Source organism: Haliaeetus leucocephalus, unplaced genomic scaffold (assembly GCF_000737465.1).
Source record: "Haliaeetus leucocephalus isolate CR32 unplaced genomic scaffold, Haliaeetus_leucocephalus-4.0 Scaffold93, whole genome shotgun sequence".
Lineage (NCBI taxonomy): Eukaryota > Metazoa > Chordata > Aves > Accipitriformes > Accipitridae > Haliaeetus > Haliaeetus leucocephalus.
In genome coordinates, this window is record NW_010972529.1 from 309,014 (window position 1) to 324,221 (window position 15,208).

Sequence of the window (15,208 nt, forward strand, 5' to 3'; positions counted from 1 at the left end):
CGCCGCTGCCGCCTCTCCCCCCACCCCCGCCCCCTACCGACTTCCGGTGGCGGGAGGCGCAATGCGGAAGGGACGGCGGGGCCGGAGCGGAAGTGAGGTCCCGCCGGCTCCCGCGGCAGGGAGCGGAGCGGAGGGGAGCGGGCGGCCGCTGGTGGCAGGTGGCGCGGCCGGTGAGGGAGGCGCTGGTACCGCTGCGGCTGGGGGGCTGGGGGGGCGGCAGCGCCGGGGGGGGCGATCGGCGCCTGTCAGTGAGCGGCGGAGCCGGCCCGGCTGTCGCCGTCGCGGGGCTCGGGCCGCGGGGGCGCCGCTGGCGCCAGACAAGATGGAGGCTCTGTCAGCGTCGTGGGTACCGGCGGCACCGGGCTGTGGCGGGCGGCGGTGCGCGCCTGCCCTGGGCGGCAGGTGGTAGCGGGGCGGGGAGCTGCCGGCCCGGTGCCGGCTCCGGGGCTGCCCCTCGGCCGGGCGGTGGGAAACTCGCGGCTGTCCGGTGGCCCCCTTCCTCCTGCCCGGCAAGGGAGAGGGGCTTCGGGCGAAGGGCCGGACGGGCGCCGCTGCTCCCCGGGCGGTGCTGCGCCCGCAGGGGCTGCGCTGGAGGGTGGGGGCCGGCAGGTTCCGTACCGGCGGCTTCGAGTCCGCGTCCGCCCTGGAGGCTACGGACACTGAGCCGAAGGGAGGGGGGAGAGGGCAGGGAGCCCCCCTCCTGGCTTTCAGAAGAGCCTTCCCTCGCTGTCTGTTTCCTGAGCTTAAGCCCTCAAAATCTGGCTACTTTCGCGTTTGCTTACAGTTTCTTATTGTTTGGGCTTTTTTATTGTTTTAAAGGAAGATCTTACCTCTGTGGTTTACAGGCTGTTTCACTAGTGCAATACTGCAATGTTTCGGTCGTCAGCCACTGCAGGGGAGGGTTTAAATCCAAACAAAAACCTGCTTTCATTTAAAAAAGAAAACCAAAATAGGTTAATGTTTTTGTATGATCTTTTAAAACGCCTTAACAGCTTTAGTGTTTAAAATATGCTGTCTTTTTGTACAAGGTCAGAATCGGTAAAATAGATCTGAAAATTGAAGCCTACCCAGGCTTCTGGTCCTCTGCATTTGACATTAATTTACGATTAAGATAGTCACCACTCTTAAGTATTCGTGGTGCCTACAGAACCTTATTTTAATCCCCCCCTTTTTTTTTTCTAAGAAGAAATCCTATTAAGTATGGTGAAAGAAATTCTCATCTCTGAGAAACTTAAATAAATCCTTTATTTTGAAAGGTGTTTCTCTGGGTAATTGTGTTTTTGAAACATTGTTATGTTGTCTTTAGATAGTCCTTGTATTTGTTTTGGAACATGAGATGAAATAAGTCTTGTGAGATAGAAAGAGTGAGCAGGTCTTTTTTTGTTGTTTGTTAAACATGTAAAATCCCTAGGAAAGGATGCAAGTCAGACCTGCTTTGCAGAAGGTATCTGGAAGCACGAGAAGGTTTCACTAACATCATTTTGTGTTGGACAGGACTGCCTCTGATAAAGGCAAAATGGCTTTCAGTAAAGGATACCGTGTCTATCACAAGCTGGATCCACTTCCATTCAGTGTGATAGTGGAAACCAGAAACAGAGAAGAATGTCTCATGTTTGAATCCGGAGCTGTGGCTGTCCTCTGTAAGTCAATATGTTTTGATAACTACAATGTAAAAAGTTGGCAGACTTGACATTGTGTAAACAATTTATTTATGGAATATAAAGAAGCACTATTCTGTTTTCTTATTTGCTGATGCAGAGGCTTCTTATTTAAATGAGGAAAAAAAAAGACATTTTCATATCTTCATCTGTTGAGAGAGAATTTTACACATTTAATTACATTTCATCATGCATGTATATTTTCATGTACACTAAATTTTCTTCGAGTAGCTTCTAACAACATCTGCTTATTTTTTTGGTTCTGAACAACCTTCTCCTTTTGAATACATGATAACTTATTGAAAAGCTAATTCTCTGTGTTGTATTTCATAATAAAAAATTCTATATTCTTAAATGGTATATCATCTTAATTTGTTTTTATCTCATTTTGTATCATGATTTTTGATGGCTTTTTGATTTTTAGCTTTATTTTGTCCCTGTATTTTTGACCTATCTTGAGACTCTGTATTGATTTGTCTTGTAATAAAATGAGTAATATTTGGAGCAAGGTGTCTTGCATTGCAAAGTTATTTTTACATGTTTTCAGTGATAAATGTATTAAATGTTTCCCTTAAATTCTTTTTGCCCCCCCTTTTTTTTAAGTCATAGTTGAAGGAGGACACTAAAATGAGAAGTGTAGAAGAGATCTGTGAAGCCTATAGATAGGGTTTTAAAATGTAGTTCTGTTTGTAGTCTTCAGAAAGTCTGAGCACCTTGTTGCACAGAGTTTCTAAGCTTGTTTTTGACTCTTTTGTAGAAAACTTTCATACCATGGAATTATTTTATTTTTTTTAAGTCAATAATGTTTTAACGAATTCATTCTGATGCCTGTTTGTGGTTTTCTAGCCTAGCTATTCTGAGCACCCAATCAAAAAATGGGAGATTTTATTCACTGCCTGAAGTCTGAGTGGACTCAAAACCCTACCTTTCAGGAGGATGCTCTGGCTTTGAGACTGTGGAGTAGGCTGAATGGGGAATGTGTTCTCTAACAAGACTCAAGAGTTAGAAATGCGATTTCCAAAGAAGAGCGGGACTTGAGATATGTTTCCTTTCTTCCGTATTTGCAATTGGCTCTTCTATACTTGAGTGTGTTCCTTGGCAGTGGCATGGTGTCCTTCTGAGGCACCTGACTGCCCCTGTGTAAGGTACTTAGAAGTTGGATCATATTGTCATCAGTACTGGACAGGCTGTATGAATAAGTACTGTCTAGCATACAGCTTAATCTGCATCTTTAATGTGTGATTAGAACAAGCTGCCATTAACTGTTAGAGGCCTAGCAATGGGACATGCCAGCATGATTGACATTATAGCTGCAATTATATGATGATCCGGGTGAGAAACAATGAGTGCTTTTCTATTTTTGAGAATTGTTTTTTTTCTGATACAGTTTCTTCTTACTATATATTTAAGTAATTTCATTGACTTTGCCAGCAGTATTTGAAAGGCATTGTGTAGTGTGGATTGGGTTGGGAATAAGTGTCCAGTCATAAAGCTAGTGAACAGTTTTAGTGAAATCCATAAAACGGGGAAAAATGCTTTGAAGATTTGTGGAAAACTTTATTTTAGCATGTATTTAGTAATTAGTGAACATGCTTAAGCTACTTAAGGAGCAATGTATTAAAAATAATTTATTCCTGAAAGTTATGCTCAAAAAGGACAGTAGGTTAGTTGGTTTTTGTGCTGTGATACACTGCAGGCACCTGGATAAATGTTCTTCTCTAAAATTTAAAAAACATATCAAAGTTTCTGCCCTCTTCTATGCCTCACGTTGTTACCAAACAGAGGAATTGGGACCTGAAGGAAGTTCAAAAGCCTCTCTTCTCTTGGGTTCTGTACTTAGTAATAGCATGTTATTAATCTATAAAGGTTTGTCTTTGGTATTCTAATTGGTAGGTTACAACATAGTAAACATTCATACTTAGCTAGGAGTAGTTACTCTGAATATTGTTTTTAGTAACCTTAACCGGTAAACTGCTTACTCTTTTTCTATCTGGTAAATGGGCATATTTTCCTGATGCATATTTAGCTGTGGCATTTTGCTTTAATTCCCGTTTTGCACCTCGACTCTTTAGGTACTGAAACATGATTCTTTTGTTAATGGTTGAAAGATCACAATCATATCCTTGAACTGACAGCAGAAAAAGTGCGGAGTTCCCTAGCTCAGGATTTTGTTTTCTCCTTTTCTGCTTGCTGTTCTCTTCTGGTATCTATTCTTTTTAATACATATTTAAAGGAGTACAATTATTAGTGCTTGGGGGAGATTTGTAAAGTACTACTACTCCATCTCTCTAGTCGTGCCACAGAAACCAGTCAGAAGATTCTAGTCTGTAGCTATACAAACTTCTGGATGTTGGTACAAATCTAAAAGCCAAAGTTAATGAAAGACTGGCCGTTGGGGGAGATTCCCCAGATGTTTGTAAAATCTGTGTGAATAGATAGAAAAATGGTCAAATCAAGTATATATCAATTTAAATCCAGAACAGCATCACTTTAAATTGTTAAAAACTCAATATTTTTTGCTGGTGGTGGTAACACTTTTTAGACTCAACAAAAATTGACAATACTGATCTCAAACTGTTAGACATTTTTCAAAAGATTTTAATAAATACTGAAGATAAAAAAAGGTGTTCAGCCTTATACCCAATCACAGTTCTTACCTGTATGTAGAATGTTAATAAAGACACAACCTGGTGAAACACACTTTACCATTAAAAGTGATTCATGTGATTTGGTTCTGAGAGCCTTAGTGAACCGCATCTTCTGCGGTATCCATGTATAGAAATTCCGATTTGAAATGGGCTAAGAGAAGGGAATGAAAGCTTACTGATCCTTTAAATGTCATCTTAAAGGAAGTACATCTGTCATTTTGCTGAGGGAAGGATAACAGTATTAACCTTCATCCGCTTTACACTCAATAAAGCATTGCAAGATGATTCAGAGGGTTTCGTTAGGCCTCTGTATGAAATGCTATACAACTCATATGTTGTGTGATTTTCAGTGTGTGTTATATGTGCACTGAATCTGTTATTCAAGTCAACAAAATAAGATGGAGGAGAGGAAGAGGGTCAAAGCGATGGTTCACAGAAGTGGCTGTTGCATAATCATTCAGTCTTAACATGGAAGCAGCCCAAGCCACGCTTCTGCTGGAAGCGTTCTATGTACTGCTTGTAACACGGATTAGCTAATGTTACTGTGACCAAAACATCTGAGAGATACTTTGCTTGCCTTTATATATTTAATACCTCTTTTATTGACTCACTCCTAGTATTGGGTTAGCCCAAGATATTGAAGTCTGAGGGGATCCTGCCAACTTGCTTCTCAAGGTATTGTAAGAGCACCGAGTTTTAAATGTCAGCAGCTTCACTGCTGATTTGTTTAGATTTTAGTGGGAAGATGACATAGATTTATTTTTTCTTATTTGACATATAAAATAGACAGTATATTTATTTTTTTAAATAGGACTCTTTAATGAGATATCTTACCTGTAAAGATTTTATTGACTGAGCAGGAGGGTGTTCTCTCTCCCTGTTCCTCTCTGGTGAGTCATAACAAAACGAGTGGGAAGCTGTCTACTCCTGTCGCCTGCGATGACTAAAGGAGAATGTTCTGTTGTCTGGGAAAATACTGAGCCCTGAGTGGAGAGAGCAGGAGCTTCATGCACATCCTTTGACTTCAGTTTTATGGTAAAGCTGAAAAGATAGCAGGTGTGAACAGGAAGAGGCACTTTGCCCACCCTGAGTTTTTTGTAGAGCTAGATAAAGGAAGAGCTGTAATAACATGTGTGCAGCAGGCATCCTGATACTCATAGTCATATTTAGCAAAGCTACTCTATCACCCATTCACATTCCACTTCTTTTTAAAATGAAAATTCTTCCACACTGCATTCTTCAGGCGGGGCAGGGAGGGGGGGAAGCAGATATGCTATTATCTATCCATGGTAGCAGATGGGATATAATTTGGCAAGAGATTTGAAGTTGACGTGGTGCTTGAGGAAACTTAGACACACAAAAAAGAAACATACTGACAGATACAGTTGATGAGCACCTGCTATATGTACATAATTATTAAGGAGCATAACATTCTGTATGCTCAAAACCAGAGGTTTTTTTTCTTTGGTGTTTGCTGCCATCAGTAATAAACTGCTACTGTGTGATTCTCCCCACCCCGCCAATAATATTTATATAGAGTTTTGAGTGGAACCACATCCCCTTAACTAGGAAAGGAGAATATTTCAAAATAAATTACTACATTCTGTTTTTCATGATGGGATCCTATAAAATAAGCTTAATATATTTTCCTGTTTTATGTACATATGTAAAGGAACAATAATAAGAATTAAAATTCTTCAAGCAGTAATTTATCCTCTGGAAAGAGTGTCTTTATGTTAGAGAGAAAAGGACAAATACAGGCTATGGTAGAAACAATTTTTGAATGTATTTTGATGTAATATATTAATCTGAAGCCAATTTGAAGGGACTAGGATGCAAAGGCAAACAGCAATTTCACCTTCCTGTCTTTGTTACTATTTTGACTGAGTGTCATCTTCTGGACTGCGCCTTCCCATTAAACAGTATCTCAAAACACTTAAGAAGCTGCAGGGAAGCAACAGCTACAGTAGATGCCAAGGGCAGCCATGCTGATGGAAGAGGCTGTAACTTGTCCTCCTGTCATCAGGTGCCTTTCCTAGGATTCTGCCAGAATTCACTATCCTTTTGAATCTACTGGGAAGATGTTCTGATCATTGCTTTCCAGGCATTTCCAAGAATGCTAGTCTAGCACACTTTGAAAAATACAAGAAGTACAGTAAGAATCTTCCCAGGAGGTTGATGGAGGCAGTGACTCTTGCCTGGGAGGACTGTGTCCTCTTTGAATGGTGGATCTGTAGGAATTTGGTCCACAGTTCTGGATATATTAAAAAGAAGTTACAGCAGAATCTGAAGGCTATTTGCTTCTTAAGGTAGACTAGCTTTACACCAATAGTACAGACTATTCTGTATGTGTACCACAGGCCTTTGCATTATTTTAACAAGGGATTTCACTGGCAACAAATAATTCTCTTTATGAATGTTCTCTTTTCAATTCAGTAAATTTTCATTTCTATAGTAGCACATGTTATAGTAAAAGTCTTGGTTTTGCCCTACTGGACATCCAGTGAATAATAGCTCTTGCTAATTAAATGTCATGTTAAGAAGCCTAGTTTGCATACTTCTGGAGTTACTCAGACATAATTTAGAAAAACTAATTAGCATTCCTACATTTCAGATAATTGGGTAGCTTTTTTGCATGGTAGCATGTATTCAAATTGAAAACTTTGTAATTTTGTGAATTGACTTGTACAGGCAAAAATTGCGACAGTTGGCTTTCATGTAAAATAACTAGATTTTAGGCAAAGTATTCAGTATCAGAAGAAAATATTTGTAGATTATTGGTGCTATGAAGTTTTGCATTCAGTGGCAAATGTGTAGCTGGGTCAGAAAGCCCAAAGCTGATGGAAAGGAGGTGCTTGTAGGCTGTTACATAGGTCAGCTTTGTTTTCACACTTTTATTTCTCAGTTTGTTTATTTGCCCCTTGTCAGTGGTATTAGCTGAAACTATACATTTTGTGAAGTAAATTTACATAGTATTGAAAAATAATGTTAAAGCAACCAAGCCTTCTATTTGCTCATCTGTTACAATTATTTTTGTTGTTGTTGTTCTGAACAGTGGGTTTTTTTCTGGTGTGTAGTGTTTAAATATAATTGCTAACATCTAGAGATGTCTGGGTTTTTTTTCATTGCTGGGTAGCGGTGATTTGTTATTTGGAGGTTCCTCCCCATAGTCTTAAGATACATGTTGATTATGGTAACGTAAATGTCTTTGTGAAGTGAATAATGGTACCTTATAATTTGAACTAGCAAATAGAGTGGAAAAAAAAAATCATCCTGTTAATTCAAAGCAAATATTGTATGAATTATGGCAGATTTAAATATCAACTGCCATCCAGTTTTCTATGCATCTATTCATGTCAGCAAAGTATCAAAAGTAATAAAATGATTCCTCTGTTGGTTGATTTATAAATGGAAGTGGTGGCTCCACTCTGATTTTAATGTCATCTATGTGGTAATATTAAAGTGTTAGCTTTAATTTAAATACCAGAAGTTTAACTGTCCTAGTTTGACAAAAAGCTTGAAAACCTCAATCTTAAAAGCTCAAAAACCAACTGTGTAAGAATAGTTCATAAATTTTTCAGATTTTAAACTTTTTAAAGTGACAGTGACATGAGCTTTTTCTTGTCTAACTTAAATGAGACATCTTGTTTCTGAAGGAATTGCACATAATTTCAGGAGTGTGTCTTTGTTCCCAGCTCAGTGTCCCATGTTCTAGCTAGGAATTGTAGCCACTAACTTATAATGTGTCATCGTGGCACTTTGTGAACCCACCAAGAAGAGAACATAACTGTAGAAAGCCTAAATAATAACTTTTAATGTGATTTTAACTTTTTAATTGTTAAAATTGCAAAACTAATTTCTAGTCTGGAATTAAGCAGAATATGTGTTGAACCAAATTGTCCTGAAGACAGGATTTCTGATGGGCTTCCATTTGCATAACAGTAAGAGGGCTGACATAATCCCTTTAAAATAATTTAATCAGTCACCTTTCTTAAATGAGTCAGTGATTGATAAGGTGTGATTATTACAGGTGCACACTTGTGATTTAACTTGGAACAAATGAGGTGTTAACATTTAAAAGTACTATAACCTATTAATTTTTAATAAAGATTGACTTAAAATTATTTTATTCTTTTTCTCTTGACACTGAAAATGAGGCTTGCTGGCTTTCTACAACAATCCCTTACAACTTGACCTGAAAACCACATTAAAAGTGTTGTGGTTTGGTTTTTTGAGGTTTTCCTTTTTTTTTTGGTTTGGGGTTTTTTTTTTGTACTGCTAAATAGCGAGTCATTATTTCTGTTTTAGAAATTAATCAACTTGAATCTAATTAATGCAGTGCGTTAAGCAGAAGCTGCTTTTAATTTCCTTTCTGCTTAAATCTGAACTGACACAAAGTAATAGAACAAATACTGTCTCGTAAAGTTTGTGTCCATCTTCATATACGGACATGTATGCTTGCATTGTCTACTGTTTAGTGCTCCTTTACAGTATAATTTAAAATCTGTTAAGTCCAGTGTTATGGATGAAAGTTGTCATTCCAGCTGGTAATTTCTGGCTTTACAAGTTGCATGTCTTAATTGATTCTTCTTTGTGAGTGATAGTGTTTTATATTTTTTTCAGACAGCCTTAATTGTGTTTTTGCTTACTTCCAGCTATTTAAAGATGAATAAATAGAAAAGTCAATTTCTCAGGGAGAAGTAGGTTCATTAATTTGTAGGACTTTGTTTTTCCAAGTGCATATTTATATTAGCTGCATTTTTTTTTCAAGATAGGGAGCTCATAAATCAAAGTCAAAAGGGTTCTTGTGGCTGCAGGCCAGCCTACCATTCTGGGAAGAGATGTTCTCATTCATTAAGAATGTTACAGAGGAAATGAGGAAATGCTCTTGGAAATGCTCTCTCCTTCTGTCAGGATTACTTTAGCCTTCCTGTGGTTTAACTTCTAAGCTGCAGTTCACCCAGTTAGTAATTTCAGCTATTCATAGAGGAAACTGAAAGTTGGCTTTGCATACACTGCATATTGTAGTGATGGGGTCTTAGCCATTTTTGTAACTTCAGTGACTCTTGCATATTCAGATGTATCTGATGACTTTGCATGCTGAATGAAGTGAGAGAGCATAAATCTTCATGAAGCTTACTGCTTTGGTAAAGAAGGAGGAGTTAAATATGATACTTATGGGGAGAATCTGAATGGTTTCAGAGCACTTACATTGCTATTCACACTCTTTGGTATGGAGTGATATGAAAACCTGCAAATTTAATTTTGGTATCTTCAGAAATGGGAAATGCCATGTGCAGTGGCAGTCAGTAATAGATTACATTCTGGCCTGGGCATTTGGGTTTTTTTCTTTTAGCATCCATAAATGAAAGGCATCCTAGCGGCTAGCACTGGTGGAGGCGCTGGTTCAGGAAATTCTTGTACATGTTTGGAGGCTAAAAGGACTTTCGGTCTAAACCAGCTGTAAAACCATTTGCATGTTTTCATAGCATTACTGCTTGTTCCTACTGGGACCCTGAGGACACCACCAGCCCTGACTGTCCCTGCCCAGCCCCCCCGGGGCCTCCCCCACCGTGCCCACAGCCCAGGACCCCACTTCAGTCCCCTCAGAGCTGTCAGTCCCTGCCCCAGCAATGCTGCAGCAAAGTGCTGGTCTCTAGCTCTCCGCAGCCCTGTCCACCCTGGACATGGGGCCTGCCAAGCTGGGCTGATGTCCCAGTCCAGCCTTGGTCTGTCCCTGTCCCCATAGCCATCCTGGGACTGTATCTCGTCCCAGTTACCCTCACCAGGCCTGGTCCTTGCTCACAGACTGACATCCTGGCCTGCCCTCAGCCCATCCCACGGAGGTGCCTGATGTCTTGGGCTGGGTCTGCCCTAAGCCTGTCCTGCCTCCATGGGGGAGCCCCCATGGCTACCAGTGCCCTGGCCCCCAGGGAGATGCTGGTCCCCATGGTGTCCCAACAGTTCAAATGGAAGAAAATGGAAGGCAGTGTGATGTAGCTGTGTCTTGTTCCTGATTTCGTCTTGGTTTTCAGAAACCTCAAGTGCCTTTCCTTAATGTTGTAGCACTCCTGATCATGGGAAGTCCCTTATTGTGCATTACCCCAAAAGCAGCCTGAGCACTGCTGTAGTCAGCCATCCAAAATGCTGGAGGGAAGGGATGCTGTCCAGAGGAACCTTGACAGGCTTGAGAGGTGGGCCCATGCGAACCTGATGAAGTTCTAAAAGGCCAAGTGCAAGGTCCTGCACATGGGCTGGGGCAATCCCAAGCACAAATACAGGCTGGGTGATGAGTGGATTGAGAGCAGCCCTGCGGAGAAGGACTTGGGGGTGTTGGTTGATGAGAAGCTCAACATGACCTGGCAATGTGTGCTTGCAGCCCAGAAAGCCAAACATATCCTGGGCTGCATCAAAAGAAGCATGACCAGCAGGTCAAGGGAGGTGATTCTCCCCCTCCACTCTGCTCTCGTGAGACCCCACCTGCAGTACTGCATTCAGCTTTGGGGCCCCCAACATAAGAAGGACATGGACCTGTTGGAGTGAGTCCAGAGGAGGGCCACAAAGAAGGTCAGAGGGCTGGAGCACCTCTCCTGTGAAGACAGGCTGAGAGAGTTGGAGTTGTTCAGCCTGGAGAAGAGAAGGCTCCAGGGACTCCTTACAGCAGCCTTCCAGTACCTAAGGGGGCCTACACGAAAGCTGGAGAGGGATTATTTACAAGGGCATGTAGTGATTGGACAGGGGGTAATGGCTTTAAACTGAAAGAGGGTAGATTTAGATTAGAGGTAAGGAAGAAGTTCTTCACTGTGAGGGTGGTGAGGCACTGGAACAGGGTCCATTCCTGGAAGTGTTGATGGCCAGGTTGGATGGAGTTTTGAACCACCTGGTCTAGTGGAAGGTGTCCCTGCCTATGGCAGGGGGGCTGGAACTAGGTGATCTTCAACATCCCTTCCAACCTAAACCATTCTGTGATCCCTGCGCCGCCTGCGTTGGTGGTGCTGCAGTAAGGAAGAGGCAGCAGTGTGGTGCTGTGGAGTTGCTCCCTTTTCTGCTGTCAGTGCTACTTTTGTGACTGCTTTCTTTTTAGCTTGGTTTCTTAAGAAAAAGGAGGATAATGTGAAAACGATTTTTTATCCCTCTGTATTGGCTAATATCAGTCATCACCAAATCTCATAATTCTTTCAGGTTTCATGAACACTGATGGCTAGAGGTTCAAATGGGTTCCCTCAGTGAAGGGGAATCTGCCTTAAGAATTTATGTTATAAAGTTGTAACTCATAGTAGGCATGATGTGCCTTATGGGAGGGTGGTAGGAGCATGTTGCAGGTAACCTCTTCCGCATCCCAGCTGCCTGCTGTGGGGCCTGTTAAATGTACCTTGCGCTGTTGTGTTCTGTGGAGGCAGTAGCTGAAACCTGGGGGTAGGTGAGGATGGGCCAGGGCAGGATGGATGAAGTGAACCTTATGAGGTGTGTGATGTTTGCCGTTTTCCCATGTGAATTTTGGCCTTAAAAACAAAAAAAGCTGGGAAAAGTGCAGGCAGTGCAAGAGAAATACTTATAAGCTCACTGTGGAAAAGCTTTACTCAGAGTTCATGCTGTATTAGATCTAATGTAACTGAAAACCGTGGCATGAAATGCTTTTGGTTGGTGCTTGGGTGCTTTGTTAGGAAAATAATAATTGACTAGCCACAAGAGGTTTTTCTATTTCCATTTTTTTGTTTGTTTTTGCAACTCTTTGCTGCTCTATTAGCTTTATTTTTTGTTGATCTGAATTTGCAAAGCCCATGTTACTTAATTTACTTCGGGCATTTACTTATTAAGGCTTAGCAAGGATAACGGGCGTTCTATGCAATGGAAAAAAGAGAATAAATCCATTGAAGACAGAAAAGCCATTGTTCTGAAATGTCATTAAATGCTGGCAGGCACCTTTAAGAAAAATCCTGCAAAAAGTGTGTAACTAAACCTCATATATCATTAGTAATTTGAAATATGAAAGAAGAACGTGGCAGTTCTCTGGTTACCAAAAGTTGAGTTTGGAAGAGTAAGCTGACATCATTAAATACTTGCTGGAAAAATAGATTGAAAGAACTAGGTTTTGAAGTTTAGAAGTTGTTCTTTCCAGCCTGATGGTGATCTGGTTGAGAAAAACATGGTTTGGTGATGCTGACAAAATCACTGTCCCTAAACAATGTGTTTAGATTGGCTGCAAGTCTTAGCACTTATTATGGGTGAGGATTTTGGAAATAATCATGCTGCTATAACTCTCTTATCTTTAGAATCTGGATTACAGGAATACAGCGTATCTGTGCAAACAGTTAAAGAAGCTTTTTTGAAATGCACTTAATAAAACATTGAATGATCTTAGATTTCAGGCTGAGGTTAAATAATTGTTTAATCTGTATTGGAGTTTCTGATCCACTATAATAATAGAGCAGGCGGACATTTGAACAGAAGGGCTATGCTAAGCTTAGGGAATACTCATTAAAAAGATTCAGAACAGCAATTCTAAAGAAAATATAGCTAGTGTGAGAGGGAGCATAGCAGAATGCCAGGGCAATAAGCATTTTGATTTACGCTTTGCTTTATGTGAAATTCTGATTTTTTTTAGTGTCAAAGTGAAAATTAATTAGCAGATCATTTCTGAGGAGGGAGAAGGTGCTGATCCTTGGTGACCCAGAAATTTTGATCCCCGTGGATCCAGTGGCACAGCTGGAATTGTTGGTCTTTGTGCTTCAGGTGCAGTCTCAGTCATGAGCAAAAGCTCGGGATAGGTGGGATCCAGTTTCTGCTCTGCAGCATCTCTGTCACCTGGCTCTACAGTCAAGCTTGCGGGCCTGGTTTTTCGAGTGCTGATTGAAGTTCTAAAATGTACACTAACATTAACTCCCAGGTGAATATTGGTAGATATGCTTTAATTTCTTCTAAAATATTACAATTTTTTTTTTCCAAAATGTCTATGAAAATTGTGTTTTCCGAATCTAAGATATTGCGTTTAAATACCATTATCTTGTGGACCTACCAGAGTTTTGCTTGGAATATATCTAAAACTAGTTAAAATGCACTTGTGATAATCTTGTTTACTTATCTGGAAATAATATTGCTGCATCATGGTTTTATTCTTGGAGAAAAAAGATTTTTTTTTCATGAAAAAAAGCAGCATTTAGCACTACTCTAATTTTAACTAGTTACAGGAGAGCATTCTCATGGAACTCATTTGCCTGGGTTTTAGATGCTTTTCGTATTAGGAGATGATGTTAAAAATGCCAACGTTCTCCTTTAATATCACTTGGAGTTTTTGCAAGTCCTTTTTTTGTTGCCTAAAAACATAGCGTGATCATATTTTGTCATAAAATCAAATACTCATTTTCCATTATAAAATGCCATATGCTCATACATACTCATTTCTTTACAGAAGTTTCATGTAAACGCTACTTTTGTAATCTCTTGGCTTTTCAGTTTAGAGTGGACTCGTTCTGCCTGCCATAGTGTATGGTCTTTTTCATCATAAAATCATATGTTTTCTCTCCATAGCTTCTGCAGAGAAAGACACAATCAAGAATACCTACTCCAAAGTAATGGATGCATATGGGCTCTTGGGTGTATTAAGATTAAACCTTGGTGAGTAAAATATGTAAAACCTTAATTTTTCATTTGGGAAAGAAAATTGTGCTGCTTCTGTAAAGCTGTACAGCACAGGATCTTCGCAACAGGAACTGGGCTCTTTTTTTCTTTTTATTTTTTGTCTACATTTGTAGAGTAACTTGAAAATTTGGAGCACTCCCAGAAATGAGGGAGTAGACAAAAATAACTTCCGTTTTCACAATCGCTGTTATTTGCAGCATAGTTTCTCCTGTTTGCATTTCCTTTTCTTCTGTCGAACTTGAGAATGAGTTCTTGATGGTGGTTCTTTCTGTATTTTTTTTCAGGCAAACTTTTAGATTGTGTGCATTTAAGCATATAAATACATCAACCTCACACTCAACTAAGATTCATTGTTACCTGTGCCTTTTCTTGTTTTACAGGAGACACATTGTTGCATTATCTGGTTCTAGTAACAGGATGCATGTCTGTGGGAAAGATTCAAGACTCTGAAGTTTTTCGAGTTACTTCCACTGAATTTGTATCGTTACGAATTGATTCAACAGATGAGGATCGTATTGCAGAAGTGCGCAAAGTTTTGAACTCGGGAAATTTTTATTTTGCATGGTCTGCAACTGGTGTCAGTTTAGATCTTAGCCTTAATGCTCACCGCAGCATGCAGGAGCACACTACTGACAATAGGTTTTTCTGGTGAGTTCATAATGCGTTTTGTGAAGACATTATATAGAATAATGCATGCCTGTACAAACTAATCTGTGGCAAGTCTTTATCCTTGTCTTTATCAGCTCTTTAATGTACACCTTTGTCCCACAAATGTTGATGAGATAGAATAGCATTATTTTAACTCTAAGGACATAAGTATATTATTAATGATACAACGTTTCCATGGCCACTTGGAGTTTCTTAATTGGAAGGCACAGATTTTCACTGCTTATGATGTTATACTTTGATCTGAACAGTTGTTGTGATGCTGTGTTTCAGCTTTGGTGTCTCTTAATTCTTTATCAAGTGTGTCAGTTTTTTAAAATGAGTGTCTACAGTGCACATTGCTTGACTGCTTAACTCACTATCTTTTTACAGAATATTTTTGAATAAAGTATAGGTTTTCACGCAGAGAATTCGTGGTAGAAGGAATACTGCTGTTTCTGCCAATAAGCAGCTTAATGCCAGTGATGCATACTGTCATGTAAGAAATTCTGCTCCCATATTTTCAGCGTTTGTTAAAAAATGGTGTATGTGTCCATGAACCTTGGAAGGGTCCCGAAGACTTGGCAGTACTCTGTTAGAACAGGTGAAAATCTACAT

The 15,208-nt window shown here is 40.2% G+C and overlaps 1 protein-coding gene across 7 annotated transcripts in view; it reads left to right on the forward strand.

The window, feature by feature from the left end:
* The first annotated feature begins 105 nt into the window (after positions 1-105).
* SYNJ1 (synaptojanin 1) overlaps positions 106-15,208 on the forward strand; it is a 68,648-nt gene continuing 53,545 nt past the window's right edge. For 4 of the 7 annotated variants that reach the window (XM_010585257.1, XM_010585256.1, XM_010585263.1 and 1 more), the window contains exons 1-4: positions 106-170; positions 1,495-1,640; positions 13,835-13,921; positions 14,326-14,593. In XM_010585257.1, coding sequence (XP_010583559.1) covers positions 1,517-1,640; positions 13,835-13,921; positions 14,326-14,593 — 479 coding nt within the window. In that variant the 5' untranslated portion in view covers positions 106-170; positions 1,495-1,516. Of the gene's footprint in view, positions 171-1,494; positions 1,641-2,504; positions 2,991-13,834; positions 13,922-14,325; positions 14,594-15,208 lie in introns of those variants that run through there. The other 3 variants (XM_010585260.1, XM_010585261.1, XM_010585262.1) reach the window with 3 other exon arrangements.